Source organism: Sander lucioperca, chromosome 20 (assembly GCF_008315115.2).
Source record: "Sander lucioperca isolate FBNREF2018 chromosome 20, SLUC_FBN_1.2, whole genome shotgun sequence".
Classification (NCBI taxonomy): domain Eukaryota; kingdom Metazoa; phylum Chordata; class Actinopteri; order Perciformes; family Percidae; genus Sander; species Sander lucioperca.
In genome coordinates this window covers 2,666,010-2,688,404 of record NC_050192.1, presented here as the reverse complement: position 1 = coordinate 2,688,404, position 22,395 = coordinate 2,666,010, and the positions used below count along the sequence as shown (strand labels likewise).

The 22,395-nt window shown below is 38.6% G+C and overlaps 1 protein-coding gene and 1 long non-coding RNA gene across 2 annotated transcripts; one reads left to right on the top strand and one right to left on the bottom strand.

Moving 5' to 3' along the window:
- Positions 1 to 1,612: 1,612 nt before the first annotated feature.
- On the top strand, positions 1,613 to 22,203 carry LOC116054594 (chloride anion exchanger-like). The gene is made up of 19 exons (XM_031306216.2): positions 1,613 to 1,841; positions 2,031 to 2,170; positions 3,642 to 3,752; positions 4,051 to 4,211; positions 4,299 to 4,463; positions 5,662 to 5,814; positions 7,231 to 7,313; positions 7,932 to 8,079; positions 9,140 to 9,253; positions 9,428 to 9,505; positions 13,217 to 13,312; positions 14,057 to 14,163; positions 15,361 to 15,430; positions 15,541 to 15,633; positions 15,713 to 15,808; positions 16,771 to 16,992; positions 18,031 to 18,085; positions 19,209 to 19,342; positions 21,908 to 22,203. Exons 1-19 carry the CDS (start codon positions 1,714 to 1,716, stop codon positions 21,926 to 21,928), a joined length of 2,175 nt encoding a protein of 724 aa, XP_031162076.2. The 5' UTR covers positions 1,613 to 1,713; the 3' UTR covers positions 21,929 to 22,203.
- Positions 3,612 to 10,858, bottom strand: LOC118493996. The gene is made up of 2 exons (XR_004896054.1): positions 10,848 to 10,858; positions 3,612 to 3,746 (listed from the first exon to the last, which is right to left on the bottom strand). It is a non-coding gene; the product is annotated as an uncharacterized LOC118493996 (long non-coding RNA).
- Positions 22,204 to 22,395: the final 192 nt, after the last annotated feature.

Below are 22,395 nucleotides of genomic sequence, written 5' to 3'. Positions count from 1 at the left end.
ATATTTCTGCATTAAAATGTCTAAAAAACAACTATACCTATGTTTAATATGTTTTATAGTTGTGTACTTACATTATCCCAAATGTTTCCAACAATGTTCAAACCCAGGGAAATTACAAATCAGCCATCCAGACGTCCCCACTGCTGGGTGATGGAAAACAGTCACTAAAAATTTGTGGTTTTCCAAGGAATGTCACCACAGACACCCAGTTTGAACTACTGTAAATGCAAGGGCTTTCATCAGTCAACCATAGGCTCCGGAGACAGAGCCTTTAGTGTTGCGGCCCATCCCTCTGGAACACCCTCCTTGCAGATATCCGCAATGCTACATCCCTGCTTTAATGTTCAAAAAACACATTGTTTTTCTCATACTATCCGTCTGAATATACCTGTATTCACCCTCTTTCTGAAACGCTCCGTTTTAGCGCCTGTCTCTTTAAGACCCCTTCTCCTGAAAAAGCCCAATCGGCTCTGATTGGTCAGTGTTTCTGGGTCTTCCACATCTGCACTCTTTATTGCAGCTGGGGAATGACCGTAACGGCACTTTCTACCTATATATAGTATAGTTGTGACATCACAACCATACAGAAGTCCTGACGGCTCGTTTAAAGGCACAGTTTCTGAATACGGGCTGTGTGAATTGAGCAATTTCATACTTTCACATTAAATTTAAATCTTTATATAGCACTAAGACCTGCTTTATAATAGAAAAATACATCTCACTTTTTAGAATATGGGACCATATTAACAGTAACCTTAAAGTAAACCATATAGGGACTACGACTGCACTGTGACACTGGTCGTACTAGAAATGGTAGTACTATATTGTTTTGATGCATCATAAGAAACGAAAAGCCCAGATCTGAGAACAGGAGACACAAGCACCAAAAAAAGCAAATGCAAGCTCAAAATGTTGCTATGCTATAAAAGAAACAGAAAACTCCTCATTAATGACCTCCCTTTTCCACACAGCACATCAGAAAATGACACAGACCTGTAGTCATTTAAAAAATATATAATAGTGCAGAATCAGGCACATTGATTCCAGACAGTACCCAGAGGAGCTGTATGTGAGAACGACATTAAACGGACTTTACCCTGCCAGCTCCCAAGTCTCTGTTCGTTCCTTGAATTTGTCTGACGATTTTGGTGTCGGCCCTGTCGATAAGGGCAAACCGGCTACGTTACAGCGGTGTAATCATGTGTGAAAGGGAAACTTCGTACAACGCACCTGATTCGTCGGACGTTGTCCGGAGTTCATATGAGAAAACGGCTACTGCTTCTTTTTTTGACAGACTTTAGGCAACCAACGTGGAATGTCCCTTTTCATTTGACTGGAGTGATTGAGCGCACACAACAGAAACATATTTCCTTTTCCTTCATTGATAAACTGTGCTTTCTATGTAATCATTGTGTGAAAAGTAAAGCTCAGTTAATGCATTTGAAGTTGTGATGAATGGATTTGCACACTTAGATCATTCTGAAGGCAAACTTCTAATACAAAAAAAATTGCATATCAAGACAATGAATCATAAATCTGTGTTAATGATTGAACAGAGCTTAGATAAAAGTGACATAGTGATGATATTGATCTCAGATAAGATAAACATAGTCCATAGCACCACACAGGAAAGCAATGGGCAAAGGTTCTTTTAGGAATCTTTCTCCAGAACTTTTCACATACTGGGATTCCTCAGACACCTGAGGTGTGAGGATGGTGACTTTGAGGAAACAATATGCGGTGGCCAGACCTGTGTACTCTGAGGACAGTTTTGCTGAAGACCATGAGAAAATCTACAGACAGCGCAAAACCATCCTGGACCATATGAAAGAGTATCTGACGTAAGTGAACCCCGGTTGTTTAGAGATAACTGTCTTTGATATGACTTAATAACTTGCACTCTTGATTTGAAATCTGCTGCAAAATAAGTGTCTGATTATGATAGAGGTTTTGATGAAAGGCAAATTCTTTGAAGTTGCAAACTTTAGTAGACAAAGTGCAAGAGCTTTTTTTATTTCCGTTAAATCCAGCTGCGATTCAAAACGTGCCAAGAATGCAGTGCTCTCTCTTCTGCCCATCATCGGCTGGATGCGGATCTACAGAGTTAGAGAGTGGCTGCTGGGTGATGTGGTGTCTGGGATCAGCACTGGACTGGTGGCCATTATGCAAGGTGAGGAGCAGGACGGAGAGAGGCCGAGTCCGTCTTGGGGAAATATTGTGGCCATACTTCCATATGAAAACTTTCGACACTGACTTATACAGTATGTGCATCTACTGTATGGTCATCACGTTATTGGCATTGTCAAAGAATATTGCCTAAAAATGTAAATAACACCACATATTAATGTAATTTGTAAGTATGAATTTGGCACTGAATGTGCGATCAGATTCTTTCTCCCATTTAGGGTTTCCCTTTTTTTTAAATTTGAATTTATTTGTTCTCATTTTTGACAGTATGTACGTATACCTCTCATACGGCTGCTTGTAACAGCAACTAAAATAACTAATGCATTTGAGAGATTTGGCTTAAGATAACATTTTATTGTTCCCACACAAGGAAATAAAAAAGTTGCAACAGCAGAAGAAAGAACAAATGCATAGTAGCGACAAGTAAGCCTTAACACACTTGTAAAATCATTATGAGCATCTACTAAATACAAAATAAGGCATTAAAAACAAAGGTGCTAAATAAAAGAACATAGTAATAACTACAAACTGTATTAAGATACTGGTAATTGAAAAAGTGTTACATAGAAAAACAGTTATATTATCTAAAGTATAATTGTGAAAAAGTATTGTTTTCTATTGGTTCCCAAACTCAGGTGGCATTTGGCACCGGTCAAAACCAATAGGGATCAATATTTGGGTTGGTGCTGCTTATTGGCTATTATTCTTTGTCATATTACTACTGATGTGTAGTATAGTTGTTTGATAGCCAACTACACTGGTTATTTATTCTTCTGATATGATTCCCCAAACTCATGGGAACTTGTTGGCTCTGTTCTGTGGCCCTAAGATTGTATCTGAAAACCTTTTTCCATAAACCGTGAACACTTAACTGGGGTATTTTTAGCAATGCTAGTTGGTCAATCAGTTGCTGAAATATCCTCAAAACTATTGGATGGATTGACATGAACTTAAATGTGGTACATAAACTCATGCTCCCTGAGAATGAAGTGGTAATCCCTTCATTTTTCCTTAAAGTCTCCCTGTAGGTCCAATTTTCCATTTGTTCAACACTTTGGTTTATACCTGCAGAACTAATTATTCCTATCAGCCTCAGCTCTTTTGTGCTAATTAGCAAAAGTTAGCATACTAACACACAAAACTACGATGAACAGTTAGCATGCTTACATACTTTTTGTTGTAGTCAAATGTATGTCGGTACCAAATGTTATCTACCAGAAGTTTCAATCTATTTTAATATTGACATTAAAAAACAAGAATGAGCAAATTTAGCCACAGAATTAGCTTATTTTAGCAACTTAGCAGCCATTTTTAAAATGTTTTCTCATTATTTGTGGCAGAAAAATAGGTTTTTTGTTTGTTCAATTAGTTTTTTTTTCAAAGATATTTTCAAAATGTCCATTATTATTGAAAACTTAATTCCGTGTTTGTTGTTTTGTTGTGGTCCCACTCAGGACTGGCCTTCTCTCTGCTGGCCTCGCTGCCTCCGAGCTATGGCCTCTACACAGCTTTCTTCCCCATGCTGACATACTTCTTCCTCGGTTCTTCAAGACACATATCTGTAGGTATGTCATGCAATGCTTAGTCACTATCAATATTTTCACATACATTTTCTCTATGAGTGAAAACCAGTTGCTTTTCGAAAACTTTTGGACTAAACTCTTTACTCTTTTATTCTCCATCTTTTTTTCTACAAACTGTCTCCAAGTAATAAAACAGGTTTTCTGTCATCAGGCATAAACATATAACTTAAAGAGGCCAGTTTGGAAAAGTTACGGATCGTATCATTTTGACAAGAGATAAGATTGGGTGTCATATGGCTTAACAGTGTCTCCCCACCCCTCCACACACACCTTCATACAGGCTCTTTCCCAGTCCTGAGCCTGATGGTGGGGGCTGTGGTGACCCGCCTGGTCCCAGAGAATGGACCCCCGGCCAACATCACCGGCTTTGAGGGCCTGACCCCGGACCAGCAGAGAGTCCTGGTGGCCTCCTCTGTAACCTTTCTCATGGGGATTTTCCAGGTAGATTTGACTCCATGTTATACCATACCATACTTGGAAGAATTTTCAAATCAAGCTTCTTTTCCTTTATTGTTCTGCCCCATGCAGCTGGCAATGGGTATTCTGCAGGTGGGCTTTATGGTTGTGTACCTGTCCGACACTCTGGTGTCCGGCTTCACCACAGCTGCTGCTGTCCACATCCTGGTGTCCCAGCTCAAGTTTGTGTTAGGATTGACTGTTCCAGGCATCAGTGGTCCACTCTCTCTCATATATGTAAGTCCAGGAAGTAGGGCTGCACGATATGAGGAAAATATCTAATTGCGATTATTTTGACCGATATTGCAATTGCGATATGATTCACAATATTGGAGGGAATGATCATTTTTGTATCATTATTTTCATATTATTATATTTCATATTTTCATTAATTGGAACATTTACTTGTAAAAATCTTCTTCCTGCCAACCCTGGCTACGGAAATCTGGTGCCACTGATATGTCTGCTCTTCTCTCTGGTGCTCTGAAACAGACGATACAGGGAACACAAACACCGCTGCACGTGACGCTAGTTAACACTATACTCAACAGCAGCTAACGTTAGCCTACCGCTAGCTAGTTAACACTATACTCAACAGCAACTAACGTTAGCCTACCGCTAGCTAGTTAACACTATACTCAACAGCAACTAACGTTAGCCTACCTCTAGCTAGTTAACACTATACTCAACAGCAGCTAACGTTAGCCTACCTCTAGCTAGTTAACACTATACTCAACAGCAGCTAACGTTAGCCTACCTCTAGCTAGTTAACACTATCCTCAACAGCAGCTAACGTTAGCCTACCTCTAGCTAGTTAACACTATACTCAACAGCAGCTAACGTTAGCCTACCTCTAGCTAGTTAACACTATACTCAACAGCAACTAAAGTTAGCCTACCGTTAGGTAGCAGCTGGATTAAACACGGTTACAATGCTGACAGCTAACGCTGAATGGAGTTGAATGAAGTTTGACTGTGTTTTAGCCGTCGGAAAAACAACACAGACGGTGCGTTCAATGAAACTGGTAAACTACAGCCTCGTGGTGCATTTGAAGTTATTGTAAATGTCCATTTCCCACCTGGTGGTTGTTTTTGTCATTCAACAGCAATTTACTAGTGAAATAAGTTATTGTTATTGTTATACATTATTATTAAATCATTTAATTTTGACCATATGGCCTTAGCAATAAACAAGCCGTTCTTTAATGTCACCAACTGTTGTTTAATACCCTTTTTTTTTTCTTTTCTTTTTTTACTTTCTTAAAAAGTATCGGTTCAGGCACCGTTAATTATGTATGTGATTAATTTCGATTAATTAATTACAGAGTATGTAATTAATTAGATACATTTTTTTAATCGATTGACAGCCCTATAAATAATACATTTTTAGTCATGCTCAAAGTGCTAAGTAAAGTGTGTTTGCTTCTTTTGCGCAGACCCTGGAGAAGATATTTGTCCAGATCACCTCAACAAACATCTGTGACCTGGTGATGTCCATAGTGATCATGGTGGTGGTGTTCATTGTGAAGGAGCTGAATGACAGATACAAAGCCAAGCTGCCTGTCCCCATCCCCATAGAGGTTATCACGGTGAGGGAAGATACTACTCCTGCACAGTTTATCCTATTAACTACAAATCATACTTTACATTATTACTAGGTTTGAGCATCGAGAACCGGTTTCAGCTTGGAATTGTTTCAAAAATTGTGATTCCAATGGAATCGTTTTTTTTTAAAAATTGGAATCATTTGGAAAATTTGGTTTCGAATCTGATCATCATTTCCAAATTTAACAGGCGCAAGTTTTCTTTTCCGTAGCAGCCAGCCACTGTACTTCCAGGCACTTGTTATGTTGCAGCCATGGGGCACAGTAAGGTGGCTTCATTTTACTTTGAAAAGCCCGGTACAACTGTAAATGACCATTGAATCAAAACAAAACACAAAATTATCTGTGAAATAAGCACATGACCCGTTTCAAGTCCACCCCTCAAAGAATGGAATTTGAGAGTCGATAAGAACCAGAATCCAAAGCAAAAATCGGAATTGGTATCAGAATTGTTAAAATCAAAACTATGCCCAACTCTAATTATAACCTTTTCCCCAAGTATAATACAGTTTATTTAAGCAATATTACACGAGAGGGTTTGATTTAACGTCATTATTAGAACGACGAATAATATGACATTAAATCAGACCCTCTCGTGTAATATTGCAATTATACAACGGTTACCAACAAAATAAAAGTTATAATCAAACTGTATTCATATTGTGGAGCAATTCACTCTTAAAATAAAAAAAAAAGCAACAGAGACGATTTTCTAGTCCCTCCCTGTTTAGTCTGCCAGTCAACTTAAGCTAACGTTAGCTTTGTAGAGATCGTGGGACTTCCCAAACTGAATAATTACCGCAAATATAAACACAAAACTGCTTTGCTAGCTCAATCTTGCTGTAACTAAGATATCTGCTGAAAAAGAATAATTTATCAATCGGTCCTGTACGTCCACGAAAATCACATTTAGCAGCTATTTTCTAGATAGCACCGTCACAGGCACAACTGATCCAAACATATCCAGTGAAAGTTATCTTCAGAGCATTGAAACAAATAAGTTGTTTAATCCGATTAATCACTTTATATACTAGTTAGAGAGCTTTTGTGTATTGCCCTGTGGTTCCTGCATTACTTAAATGAATACAAATGTTTTTAAACAGTTTTTTAATTCAACTCCGTAATGACAGAGAGAAATAACGGAGTGATATTTTAAGTGATGCAGCAATTGTGCTCAAATGGCTCTGGGTGTGCTGTCATGCTTATTTGAGCACATTCTAAATGTCTAGTTGACCAATCAGATTGTCTGGTCGGATCTACTTGTTGTATAATTGTTAGTTAACACCATCTAGTGTGGTAATGCAGTTATAAAAACCTGCACTTATCGTGGCATTCAAGGAAGCTCTGATAACTGGGATTTGAGAGTTGTCTGTCTCTCTGGTGTCTTTCCTGGTCACACAGACTATCATAGCGTGTGGCGTGTCCTATGGCTTCAACTTCGAGAAGATATATGATGTCGACGTTGTTGGCAAAATGGTTAGTGGGTAAGTTTCAAGTTCAACATGTCATCAGTAGATTATAGGTCAAAATCAAGATGCCTGCTGATTTGTCAGGTAATTCAGATCCAGTGGTTGAAGAAACTCCTTTACTTAAAGTAAACTACCAAGTCCACAATGTACAAAAATTCTTCACTATAAAGTAAAAGCACTGGATTTAAAATCCTTCTTAAATAAAAAAGTTTTAAAAAAGCGTCACAACGTGGACTTAATCACCCAAAACCAATCATATTTTTTGAGGAGGACAAAGCTACATCTTCTAAATATTGGGGGGTACATATCCCCTACATCCCACCTGAAATCTACACCTATGGCTAAATGTATTTTAGACACCTAAAATGAGGACCACTCACCACAGTCCTTTTTTTTTTTTAGGTGGCTAAAACACGTCTAGCTGCTGCCCCCGTCCACAGCAGTACATTGCTTAGCTTCCGTCCCGGGACTCAGTGCCTGCTTCTCCAAAGCGGGGCCATGCCAACCGCCATACAACCCAATAAAAAAAAAATCCGAACTATCCCTTTCAGCACAGTTCTTGAAATATATTTAGCTACTTTTGACCACTGTTCAGGTCCTATAAATGTACAGCTAAACACAATTATCTTTCAGGTATGAGTCTCCCATTGCACCCAATATGGAAGTCTTCCAGGAGAGTGCAGTGGAGGCTTTTCCTATAGCCATAGTGGGGTTTGCTGTTGCCTTCTCTGTGGCCAAAGTCTACTCTATTAAACATGATTACACCATAGATGGGAACCAGGTGAGTTACATATATATTAATCCTCTGAAACCCAAGCGTTTTTTGCTCCTGTCTAATTATTTCTCACTGTGAGTAAGTGTGCAAGTTTTGCATCTCAAATTAACAAGCACAACCATGGCCAGAAGTAAGAATAACTCCTAAATGTCTTTTGTTTAATGTTTAAAAAAAATCAGAAGGTCAAAATGCCAGACCGCACCTGTCTATAGAGAGCCAAAGTCACGCCCTTCTACTTGTGTTCCATGGACCTATCTTTCGAAAAAATATGAACGGGAGTCAATGGAGAGATAATAATTATTTGTTGGTCCGGTTTGAATGAATGAATTACACATATGATGTTCATCAGTTTAATAGATAATTCCGCAAGTCAAGAAAGTCAAGTTAAACTGTTAAACTGTTGAAGTATAAGACTGTGAAAATGCGTAATTAGAAAGACTACACACTTCAAAGTCGCATGGATGACGTCTCGTTGAATCTACGATGTCTGTGTGCATCGTACCTGGGATGTAACGTTACTCAAATGAGCAGCGGATCTTGCTAGTTCTTTTGCTTATCTGCTGAAAACAGTTCACTGGATAAAACACATCAGGTGAGATAACGTTACATGTGTTGTGGAACAAAGCTAAGCTAGCTAGCTAGCGAGCAAGTTGAGCATCAAGAGAGATGTAGTTCACTGAGCGGTTTCACACAAAACTAAGTGGTCACACGACAAACCTAAACTTTCTTCAGTTGAAAAAATATCTTTTAAATTGACGAACATCATATTTGTAACCCATGGCTCAATTAAAACGCGATCAAAAAATAATTTGCCTCTCCCTGTTCACTACCGTTCATATTTTTTCCGAATTAAGATCCCATGAGGTCCACCGGAAGGGGAGTGACTTTGCCTATCTATGTACCAAGGCTCAGCCTGCGGCCCTTTGCTGCACGTCTTCCCTCTCCCTCTCTCCCCATTTCCTGTCTACAACTGTCCTATCAATTAATGGCGGAAATGCCCCAAAAAATGTAATCTAAATCAAAAAATGCCAGAGAGGTAACTTAACTTTTCATTGTTCCATCCCAGGAGCTAATTGCATTTGGGGTAAGCAATATATTTGGGGCAAGCTTCCGGTCGTTTGCAGCCAGCACAGCACTCTCCAGGACGGCTGTGCAGGAGAGCTCGGGAGGCAAGACACAGGTCAGAAAACAAATCCTACTTTGACTAGGTCATAAACTTTTATAGGTCTGCAAAATTATTTATTGTAATGTCTCTTTACAATCTGGTTTTATGTGATTTTTTTTTCCTTCAATGGCATGTTGACATGAAACATTAACCTTTTTTTTTTTTTTTTTTTTTTTTTAACAAATGCAGATAGCAGGGCTGATCTCAGCCATGATGGCGATGATTGTAACTGTGGCACTTGGCTTCCTGCTGGAGCCGCTTCCCAGGGTGAGACTCGCCTCTGTAATGTAACGGCTTACGCCAATATGTATGTCATTTTCTTTGTGTAACCCCTTCCTTCCTGGCGCTGGAAGTATTAATACTAGATGAGGTTACTAATGTTTTACTGAACAGGATTCTGAGTGCTTAGCAGTTGACTAAGTCTCCTTTTACCAGTAGATGTTATCTTAGGTATAAGTAACTATAAAGAAATAATAGAGCGGTGCCTCCGCTGTGGAACTACATAACTCACACACTTATGAGCTATATTGGTATTTCCCCAGAAACAAATGTAAGGTATCTTAAATGTCTACAGACCTTGGTAAAATGAAATGCCAAGTAAATGTATAACAAAAAAAAATGTATTTTACTACTCTGTTTTCTCTTACTGTGTTATATTCGAATATTTTCTCTTATGTGTTTCTCTTCATGATATCAGTTTGTTACACATACATGTCTTTACTGTTGCTTTACAGTCTCCAAAAAAAACTCAAAACCAGTGCCAATGCACTTGAAATCCCTTAAAGAAAGTAATAGCTACAAAGAGTTTTAAGCAAATGTCCTTTAACCCTTTTCACGTAAGTATGAAACTATTGAGAGCCAGAGTCCCTCCCCTTCCGGTGGACCTCATGGGACCTTAATTCGGAAAAAATATGAACGGGAAGAGGCAAATTATTTTTTGATCCCGTTTGAATTGACCCATGGATTACAAATATGATGTTCGTCAATTTAAAAGATATTTTTTCAACCGAAGAAAGTCTCAGTTAGCCGTAGGTTTGTCGTGTGACCACTTAGTTTTGTGTGAAACCGCTCAGTGAACTACATCTCTCGTCTCCCACAATTTACGTCACCTAGCTTGATGCTCGGCTTGCTCGCTAGCTAGTTTGTAATCCATGGCTCAATTCAAACGGGATCAAAAAATAATTTGCCTCTCCCCGTTCACTCCCATTCATATTTTTTCGAAAGATAGGTCCCATGGACCGGAAGTAGAAGGGCGTGACTTCGGCTCTCTACTGTAGAGTTAAATTTCACGTAGGTACCCTTTAAAATTAAACTCTTTTCTCTCACAAAAACACACCAGAGTTAACCAATGCTTCAGATGACGTTAGCTTATCAAATATTAAACAGTTCACTTTAACATTGAAATATATTTTAAAACAATTACCAGTCAATGGAATTTTAATTGGGGGTTTAACCAGTTCAACCTTTTTAAATGTTCAGAATAATACCAAGTGCTTGGGTTTTTAACCATTGGGGCCCTCAAGTGGCTGCACAGATGAAGAAACAACTCCTCATTGTTTAATGAGCTGAGACACACACTGTGTCTGATAGAAACACCTCTGTTACTCACGCATCCGATCCACTGAGACAGCTGCAGGCAAGGTTCAGCAGGCAACCCGTCTGTGTGGCAACCAGGTCCGGCGGCGGAGTCCCTCCTCACAAGGCTGTAGCCACAGCGGCTAATAGCACTGTCCTCCAGCGAAGTCCTCGTCTCTCCCGGGTGAAAGCTGCGGCTGGCGTTTACAGCCGACTGTCCCTCCCGACGGTGCTAGCTTAAACTCCACGTTTTACGTTTTACAGTTAACACTTAAAGTGCCGATATTATGAAAAAAAAACACTTTTTCTGGGATTTGGGGTGTTATTTCGTGTCTCTGGTGCTTCCACACGCATACAAACTTTGAAAAAAAAAAACATCCATGCTGTTTTGAGTGAGATACGGTTTCTGAATTTGTCCTGCCTTCAGTCTCCTGGTGAGCTGTTCAAAATCTGCACGGCTTTCTACGTGACTAGCTGAGACAAGGGGCCTAGGGGGCTAACCGTTAGCATGCTAGCTCGTTCTCAATGGCAAAACACTGCTACAACACACACAAATTCACCCTAATCTACAAAATAAGTTGTATAGAACTACTTACATGTCCCTGCTCTGCAGGTATTCCACACAAAGTTGGAAGTGCGCCCTTGTTTAGAAGAAGTCTCCCGGCTAATCCTGCCTTGTACAGGCCGAAGTTGCAGAAACAGCTAGCTAGCTCATGTAATCCTTACCTAGCTACTGCGCATGTGCGACTGACAACAAAGATCTTACAGAAGTTGTGAGGTCTCACTCTGTAGCTAAAACAGAGACCTGACAGAGGGTGAAAAGAGGATCTGCAGCAATGTGCAGTACAACAAAAATATGGTGTTTTTTGAAAATTAAACAATACAATCTCAAATTACAATTATGAACCTGAAAATGAGCATAATATGAGCACTTTAACACTTTTACAAAGCTAGTGGAAACAGCAAACGTGGCTAACCTGCCTGCCCTGACTTCACTTAAAAACTACAGGATAACAAGTTACCAAACTGCGAGTTGCACAGGACTGTTAGCTGCAAAATGATACTTGTGCCAATACTTTAGAAGTAGGCTACTCTAACGTGCTGCATGCTCTCAGGGAGTCTACATGCTACATGCATGGATGTATTAAGGCTACATGTCGTCTCAGACTTCCTCGTTTTTCCCATTTCCCAACCTAGTGATCTCTGATTGGCTTAGATTACCCAGTCAGAAAATATATTACAAGTCACATCCAAACAAAGGATTATGGGAAAAGTAGTTTTCGTTGAATTTACCCAGATATGACATATATTTTACAGTCAATGAATGAAACACCATTTATTCATGTATTTAGCTGTATGACAAACCCTTTTGTATTTATTTAGCTGTATTATGTAGGTCCATAATACTACATTTGTTTTGTTTCATGTTCCTCATATGGAGAGAGGATTTCAAACTTTTCTGTCACGTCGTAAATCGGAGTAAACTCACTTGTAGAGCTGCAAAGATTAATTTGATTAATCCAAAGATCTCTAACAGAGGGTCCGTGACCCCTAGGGGGTCCTCAGAGTTACTGCAGGGGGACTGCCAAATTATTGTTTGATATACTGTATATTATTTGAAGGTTTGTTTTGTTTGTTATTTTAAAATATGTCTGAAAATATACATTACCATTAATCCAACATATTATAAGCAAAGATGAATCGGCCTATTCGTACAAAAAAAAACAACACAATTTACACAACACTGATGATACGCTTACTAAGTAAGGTAGACATTATGGTAGCCATCCACAGATACGGTTTACCTTAAAGCTTAATGACTTACTTTGCCTTCCTCGTGTATGTTTAACATTAAAAAAATAATAATGTTTAAATAATATATTATATCCATTTTCATCTGTTCCAGTTTAATATGCAACTACATTTTTATACAATATTTGTAGTTGGTGGTCCCTGCTCACTCTCTCTTTCAGCTAAGGGGTCCTTGGCCTAAAAAACGTTGAAGACCCCTGGTTAGTTAGTTGTCAACTATTAAATCAATCGTCAACTATTCTAATAACAATCGGTTTGAGTCAAAATTCTCTGATTCCAGCTTGTTAAATGTGAATACGTTCTAGTTTCTTCTCTCCTCTGTGACAGTAAACTGAATATCTTTGAGTTGTGGACAAAACAAGACATTTGAGGACGTTCTCTCGGGCTTTAGGAACACTGATCCACATTTTTCACCATTTTCTGACATTTTATAGACCAAATAATTAATCCATCAATAAAGAAAATAATCAACAGATTAATCCACAATGCAAATTATCATTAGTTTTATCCCTACTCAGTTGTGTACATCTATAGGTCTAAAAGTCTGTTTATTTTTTATACACCTGCCCTTAACATTTGACTTGACTCCAGTCTGTCCTGGGTGCCCTGGTCATCGTCAACCTGAAGGGCATGCTGATGCAGTTCAGAGAAATCCTGTACCTGTGGAGGAGAGACAAACCAGAATGTGTAAGTGTTCCAAATGTCTCTCTGCCAAAACTAAGATGTACAGTATTTACGTGCAGGGTGCGATTTTAGAAAAAAGCAGAGGGGGGGGGATGCTTTTTTATCATGCACAACAAAACATGCAAGAATTAAATCCCCCTTTCAATTCCATGAATATAGTGCCACTCGGCCAGGCATGCCAAATCACTTCAATATGAACTTCAATATTCAATGGAAAATAATCTCACAGTTAATTTAGCACAATCTGTTGTAAACAATAAGCCTGAACTGTCATCGCCCCATGACACTCACTTTTTCTGGCTAAACTCCACTACCATGGACCCCGAAAGGACCGTCATCTGGTGGTGCCTGTACCCGGCTCACGGTCACCTGTTGGCAGCTAAACAACTGCTGCTGGTAGCCGGCGTCCCGGAGCTCTGGAGCGGCTAAATACAACCAGCAACTGCCGCTTGGATTTTATCGTTCTATCACACTGTAGACTGTTCATGTTACAGCGCTACTTAGTTTAAAATGCCTCTATTTTAGGTATATAATGGTCTATTGGTGAAGTAGCATTGATCACTTTGAGGGAATGCATTTTGTCCCCACCGGGGATACAAAATAATTCAGCAGATGCAGGGATATGTAGACCAGAAAGCGGGAAATCACACGCATCCCCCACGGAATATCGCACCCTGTTTACGTGCTTATTTACTTGGCCCAGTCTATTCTCTCTCAGTGGTTGACCCGTCTGGTGTTTGTCTGCAGGTGGTGTGGGTGGGAACGTGTCTGGGCGCCATCCTGCTGGGACTGGATCTTGGTCTGGCGCTGGGCTTGGGGGTGGAGCTGCTCACTGTTGTCTTCAGGACTCAATTGTAATGACATGATAATGGATTTTACTGTAGTGGCTGAAAAATCATGTCAACACCCCAAATATAGTAATTCATTGAATTTAATTTACAGTAATTATGCAACATAGAGCAGTGGAAATCTGTTTGTCCCTTTAAAGAGGCACTCCAGCCATTTAGTGTAGTGCACTTCCATAAAGTTGGGGACTAACAATACCAGAGTTTATCCTGACTCAGAATGGGTCTTGGCGGGGGGGGACTACACACGACAGTTTGCATATTCATATTCAAGTTCATGTTCCGCTTGTTTAACGGTTGTTTGGCAAATTGCTCTAAAATACATTCAGAGAGGATTTGAATCGTAATTTTTATTCTCAATTCTTGGTAGTGGGGATTTTCCTTTGGGGCTGGCTAAAATCTCTTTCGGGATGGGGGCACCAAAAAAATCCTCTATGCAGGAAAAACCCTGAATACACAGATGGAGATGGAAAAAAAGAAATGGTCAAAATCTAAGCAGCAGAGGTCAAGGTATCCTGACTTTTAGTCCCTAGTCTGGGTCAAGCTCAAAAAACACCAATGGCGATAATTTCCACGGCATGGTCCACCTCAACTAGACTCTACTGGACACAATCTGTTTGGGATTTAATTTAGAAAAAAGTTTTGGATGATAAATGTTTTTTTTTGGGTGGAGTAAAAAACACTGCAGTTTGCCCATTTGCCACCCCCCACACTTTTGGTTCCCGTGATCCAACCACATTAAATATCAGCTACTGTAGATCTCTGATATTTAATGTGCAAATACTTGTCTTATCTTTGACTGATGTTCCCTTTTAGCGTCTTTTATGAGAAAGTCAGATAAAGTAAAATAATATAATAATATAATACATTTTATTTAAAGCGCCTTTACTGACACCCAAGGTCACTTCACAAACAATCATCAAACATCGTTAAAATTATAGTCATCTCATAAAATAAAAAATAAAAATATAAAAATATACAAAAAATAAAAATAAAAATAAAAATAAAAATAAAAATAAAAATAAAAATAAAAAATAAAAAATAAATAAAAGTCAGTCAGTCAGTCCATAAGCCATCTTGAAGAGATATGTTTTAAGTCTGTTTTTAAAGTCAGTAATTGAGTCACAGTGTATATAAAAATGTATATATTTTTTAATCTGAAAAATGCGAGTAGTGTGGCCAAGAACCTCTTTATGTCTTTTTTAGCCCCCGCTGTTCCGTCTTGGTGAACATCCCAGGGACCGACCTCTACAGAGATCGCAAAGATTACCTGCATGTAAGTATGTTCAATGAAAACAAATAAACACGGTAAACACTGTTGAATGGTTTCAGTTTGAGATATCCTTCTGAATGCCATTTGTTTTATCATAATGCTTCCCTTCTCAGATATTGGAACCAAAGGGAGTAAAAATCTTCAGGATACCATCGCCTATTTTCTTCGCCAACATTGAGTTCTTCAGGGACAAGCTTGTAGAAGCTGTATGTAGCCTACGACACATCTTCTCCATCCTCTGCGTCAATATGTTGTGAAAATAATGCCTACATGTGGTTGTTCCAGGTTGGATTTAACCCTCTGAGGGTTTTGAGGAAGAGGAACAAGGCTCTGAGGAAAATCAAGAAACTGTTGCAGAAAAAGGATGATGCCATTGCAGAGGTGAGACCTACCGTTTTTTTCAACCTGGACCCTATTTGCCTATGTTTTTGTGTGTAAGTGACTAATGGGAACAACGACAACGACAACGCTGTAACCGCGAAGCAGGCTGCATTGTAACCCTATAGGGTTAATGGGCATCATAAATTGCATCCATTAAAAGTGCTTTTTTTGGCAGGCTCAGATTGTTCTTCTAAGTGTCTGACAACATTATGGAAAGGATCCCTACAGAAATAGAACTTTTTTTAAAAGAGTAAAATCCTTTTTGTTCTACCAGAAACCGCTCCGAGATCGCTATCGCGAAACCCACTATCCATTTAATTAAACAGTACCTTTAGCGTGTGTAGAGAAAGCATATTTTGCACATGTAAATGGGTGAATTATGTGTTTAGTTCAACCAAACCAGAGTGATGATTGTTGGCAAAGTGGAAAGACGAACCAAAATGGCTTTTGATTTTTAATTTAGTTTCTGTTGACTTTGAATGAAGTGTGTTTTACGATGATAAAATTACTGTTTATTTACATGGAGTCTGGTGGGTTAAGCAATACTATTTTGCGGATGTTTTTATGTTTAAAAAAAGGATCTTACTATTTAACAGAAAGGTCAACCTCTGTAGGAATCCTTTCCATAATGTTGTCAGACACTTAGAATAACAATCTGAGCCTGTCAGCGGCAAAAACAGCACTTTTTGTGGACGTAAATTGAAGGTGGGCAATTGCCCTGTTAACTTACATTGTAGCTTGTTTTGCAGACTGCCGACTACAGCGATCTCGATTAATACTGGACCAATGTCAAAGATTGTTGTTCCCATCAGTCACATAGACACAAAAACCGAAAAATAAGGTCCAGGTTGAAAAAAAACTGAAGTTACCCTTTAATATACTAGAAAGCACTGCACCAGTGAGTGCTTCAACATATTCCTTCAAAAAGCTTTAAGCCTTACTTTCCTACATCTTTCAAACAGAGAGGCGTGAGGGATTTACTACACCAGATGACTGATGAGTTTTGCATGAATGTGGAGGAGTTGGATCTGCCCTCTGACTCCAAGGAATTTCCGTTCCGGTTGGATTGGAGCACCGAGCTTACTGCTAACATCAATGTTCCCAGAGTGGACCTCCACAGTCTGGTGCTGGACTTCTCTGCTGTCTCCTTCCTGGACAGCTCTGCTCTGAAGGGACTCAAAACGGTAACAAGTCATTCAGGGGGTGCCCACATGCTAAAGCTTAAACAGCCCCCTATTATGCTTTTATGGATTTCTTCTTCTTCTCTTTTAGTGTGGTATATCATTTTTTTGTGCATGCAATAGATGTATAAATTACAAAAAGACACATTTCCCTCCAAGACTAACATTCTGTTGATGCAGACGGTGTGTTTATTGGCAGAAATGATTTAGTTTATTCCAAATAAATCAAAACTGGATGAGTAAAAGACATCGCTTCCTCTGCAGCAGATTTTTCTTGGGAAAGACCTTTAAGTTGTTGTTCAGAACATCAAATGAAAAAAGGAATGGATGTAATACAAAGATATAATATATAAGAATATGGTGAATACTATACAGCAATAACAACCTGGGACAGAAAAAATAAACTTGTTTTACAAAGACCTTAACATGAACCTGCCATGAGACAAAACCCCATGTCATATTTGATATGATATTATGCAATTGGGCATTGTGCAATTCAGAAGTTATTGACCACAGCATGAGTTAACGGGAAATGTGCAATCATTATCAAATGAAGTGCAATATAAGGGGGAGGATGTGTTGTGGGTTATCTTCTGTTCTTCTGTGACTGTGAGGAAAGGTGTGTGTGTGTGTGTGTGTGTGTGTGTGTGGGGGGGGGGTGTCCAGTGTGTCTATTGAAGCATTGGATGAGATAATGTATGATTATGTTTCTATGTAGGTTAACTGTATGTTTATTGTGTGTTTATGCGCAATGTGTCGCCATTTGGTTTCCCAATGCCCAAGATGAATTTTTCCTATAGGAGACAATAAAGGCTTATCTTATCTTATCTTATCTTATCCACCCTGCCATACCAAGATGGTCAAAAGGGAATTGAAAATCCACTGTATGCAAAAAAAACATCACAAATAAGTGGGGAACACTGGCAATCTGCCTTAACGTAAAGCCAATTATCACTCATCGGCTGCATGTGTAATTCTATACTTCATATACTAACACACGTGGGATTATTTCTTATTTTAAACTCACTGTATTTTCCGCAGACACTCACAGACTACCTCCGTGTTGATGTGGACGTTTATGTTGTTTCTTGTGACGGTGAGTTTTATTCTTAAAAGGACAAAATCCAATAGAGTCAGTGACGAGGACCAGCGGTGGAAATTTATCAAGTATATTTACTCCAGTACTGTACTTAAGTTCAAATGTTGAGGTACTTGTACTTTACTTGAGTCTTTTCTTTTCATGCCACTTTTCTACTTCTACTCCGCTACATCTCAGAGAGAAACATTGTACTTTTTACTCCACTACATTCATCTGTTACAGCTTTAGTTACTAGTTACTTTACACATTAAGCTTTTTGCACACAAAACACATGTAGTTTAGAAAATACAATGTGTTAAACTACCTAACAATATATACAGTGGTGGAAGAAGTATTCGGATCCTTTACTTAAGTAAAAGTACCAATACCACACTGTAAAAATACTCTGTTACAAGTAAAAGTTCTGCATTGAAAATGGTACTTCAGTAAAAGTATGTAAGTATCATCAGGAAAATGTACTTAAAGTATTAAATGTAAAAGTACTCAATGCAGAAAAATCCTCACGTTTTGAAAACTGGAAACGATCCAGGCCTCTATATTGTTGGGTAGTTTAATTTATAATAAACTTTTTACAAACTACATGTCTTTTGTGTGCAGTAATCTGTAAAGTAACTAATGCTGTCAGATGAATGTAGTGGGGTGAAAAGTACTATATTTCTCTCTGAAATGTAGCGGAGTAGAAGTAGAAAGTGGCATGAGAAGAAAAGTACTAGTACCTTAACATTTGTACTTAAGCACAGTACTTGAGTAAATGTACTTAGTTACATTCCACCACTGAATATGCAGGCCTGAAAATGATTAGCTGATTAATCACTTAGTTGATTGACAGAACTTTTTGGATCGTTACCAGTTTCTAAAATGTGAGGATTTTTTTACATTGAGAAATTTAAATTGCAATACTTTAAGTACATTTTCCTGATGATACTTACATATCTTTGCTGAAGTACTGTTTTCAATGCAGGACTTTTAACTTGTAACAGAGTTTTTCACAGTGTGATATTAGTACTTTTACTTGAGTAAAGGATGTGAATACTTCTTCCACCACTGATGAGGACACATGTACACTGAACATCAGGTGAATACTACTGCCTGTGAAAACATGCTTCTCATGTGTTGACAGCGTGCGTCCTGGAGAAACTACGCAGCTGTACGTTCTTCGATGACGAGATTGGGACCTCCATGTTCTACCCGACCCTTCACGACGCCATGCTGCATGTGCTTGAAAAACACAAGGACAAAAGTAAAGGCCGGGTGGTAAGGGAAACTATTTATATTATCCTTTCTATACTGGGCTTCTCAATAAATCAACCAATCAATCAATCAAATTTATTTAAAGTGTAAAATCACCATTAGACATGGTCTCAGTGCACTACAATTAAAGTAACACAGAAATAACAGACAGCAACAAAACAACTGAATAGCAATAAACAACACAAAACCAGCAACATAAGACAATAAGTGAAAAGGTATGTTTGTGAAGGACGCAGAAAGCATGGTGTGTTATGGTTGGCTGTAGTATAGTCTCGCTTTGCCAGACTATCGACACGCTGCGGAGCGGAGGAGGGTCTGGCTAGTCCACACAGCATTCTGGGATGGGAGAAAAAGTGCTCTGGTTTATTGGCATTTCTTTAAACCAATCACAATCGTCATGGGCGGTGCTAAGCTTCGCACGGAGCCGCAGTAAAATAGTCGTGCGAGAGAAAACTGAGATTGGACAGATAGTCTAGCTAGCTGTCTGGATTTACCCTGCAGAGATCTGAGGAGCAGTTAACCATAGTCCTCAGAAATCCACCAGAGTACTGCAACTAAGAAAATGATAGTTCAGCGCTGGCTCTCCCCCTACTCGCTTTGTATTAAATAGTGGTTGGCATACTTTCTGGACATAGTTATGCTCAAGCTCTCTACAGCAAGGATTAACAAAGCCAAATCATCAACTATCAGCCTATGGGAAAGTGCGGCAGCACAAATATCGGGCCTGGTGACCTCAGCGCCACAAGAACGGGAGGAGAGCGACTAGGCAGGGTGCGACAGTGACTAGGAGAGTGACCGTTTTTGTTTTTTTCTTCCTCGAGACCGCAGAGGGTAGGGGGGTGGGCGAGAGTTCTTGTTCAGTTTGTAGTTTCTGTTTCTGTTCTGAATGTCGGCATAAAATTTTAAAAAAAAACAAAAAAAACAATAAAAAGTTGATCTAAAAAAAATAATAAAAAAAAAATAAATCCACCGGAGTTTAAAATTACAACACAAATAATGCGAAAGGAAACGGACATCAGCGAATTTACATGCATCCGGCGGAATTTCCTGTGGCACCGCAGCCACCACGGAAGTGGAACATCATGGATATAGACTAGCTATAGTATAATGAGTAGAGGTGGGATTTCAGTCTAGATTTAAGAAGAAAATGTCAATTAAGTGAGCTTCTTTAACATGTAGTGGATACATGTTAAAGAAGCTGTATGGATAGCTAGTATACTAGTACTTTTGGTCTCTGGAAGCCTTTCTTAATGTTCATTATGACCCACAGTACAAAAGTGTTGCACAGACAGAGAAGCATACTAACAACTTGTATTTTCTTATGGTCATGAGCAGGGACACAATAAATCTACGGACGCAGAATTCTTCATCTGAATTTTCCGCAGATTAAAAAACGATTAAAATCAAACTCAGAATGTTAACACATCTCCACCCCAAGCAGAACAACTGTCTGCTAAATTCAGCAGATTTTAATTCTGGATCACCGGTGAAAACTGTAAAAAAAAAAAAATAATAATAATCTATTCTTTTTGAGTCTGGTCATGAGTTATGGAGTTCAGGTTTAGCCTCAGGGTGGAACTAGAAGAAAGGTCATGGGGGGATAATCAAAAGTTTCATTCCCTTACCACATTTAGATAAGTATGGAAGATTTAAAATGCCTAAATAAAAAACAAATCACAGAAATAAACAATTTACTAATGGAAATGTAATTTGTATTTCCTTTCTATGCATGGAATAACCATGTCATATTGAACACTTGATTGTGAAATTATAATCAAATCCCAACACATAAAAAAATAGAACTCATCCAATGGGAACCATGAATATCCACAGCAGATTTCATGGCAGTCGCACATGAAATATAAACAGATGAGGTGATTTCACCTGACAAAAATAGCTCGATAAATTTTTTTCAAATTAGTCTGAACGTCCAACGGTTTTGCACATACAAGGTTTTTGCCGGACAGCAACGATATCTAAGATGGGTATATGGGGACAATTTATGTCTTTAAACCAGGGAACTTCAACAACCCCTAGGGGGTCCTCAGAGTCAGTGCAGGGGAGGCCTCCAAATTATTGTTAATATTTGACATTACAATTTTTTTTAATCAAATATAATATATTTTAGCAAATATAAATCCCCACTGTGGACAGGCCTACTGGCCTATAGGTAAGGTAGTCACCATCCACAGATACAGTTCATCCTGAGGATTTACTGTGCCACAGGTATGTGCCAACAATTAGGCTATTTTAAAAGCGTAGTATTCTATGCAAAAAAGGTATGTATAAAAGGCGTTAGGCAGCCCTACACGTTATTGTAGGCCATTTAATATGCAACTTCCATTTTATACAATATATGTAGTAGGGGGTCCCTGCTCCATCTCTCTTTCAGTTAAGGGGTCCTTGGCTTAAAAAAGGTTGAAGACCCCTACTTTAAACTAAAAGGTTATGCAACACAAGACACTTTTATTGGAGAAGATATAAGTATGTGTGTCTTGTGTATTGTAGCAGTTATGCTTTGCTTTTTCTTACTTCATAACTTTTACAACTCTTTTTTTGTTGTTGCAGTTAGCAGATACCAAACTCTAGAAGAGCAACCGTCTCCAGAAGGATCCTTTCAAAAAGACCACATCAAATTGTTAAAAATACTGTACCATATAATCTACTGTAGTCACTATACTAAAACAAATATGTATGAGTGAGTTTTATTTTGAAATGCTGTTTAGGTAAAAGTCTATTGAAGTTCATGTCATTTTTATGGGTGATCCAGTCTGTTGTCCCATAACTTGTTACTACTGTAGTGTCCTTTTTCTCACCGATTGATAAATGCAATATTTTCAAGATTAAACGAGGATATGAAAGAATTAGAGGTAACAAGATGTTATATGTGTGATTGTTTGTGTCAATCAAGTATATCTTAAATACTCCACAAATGTGTGGCATCTAGATGGTTAAAACCAGCCCCCACTTTGACTATCTGCAGGTTTTTCAAAGACAATTTATGAGATTTTTAAAGTGGTACCTGAACACAAACTAAATTTATGTAATTGAAAAAG

Bases quoted from the DNA above. Each gene is read 5' to 3' on its own strand.
- LOC116054594 (XM_031306216.2), top strand. From the start codon at position 1,714: ATGGTGACTTTGAGGAAACAATATGCGGTGGCCAGACCTGTGTACTCT. The intron at 1,842-2,030 runs GTAAGTGAACCC...CGTTAAATCCAG, and splicing joins CATATGAAAGAGTATCTGAC to CTGCGATTCAAAACGTGCCA. The intron at 18,086-19,208 runs GTGAGTTTTATT...ATGTGTTGACAG, and splicing joins TTATGTTGTTTCTTGTGACG to CGTGCGTCCTGGAGAAACTA.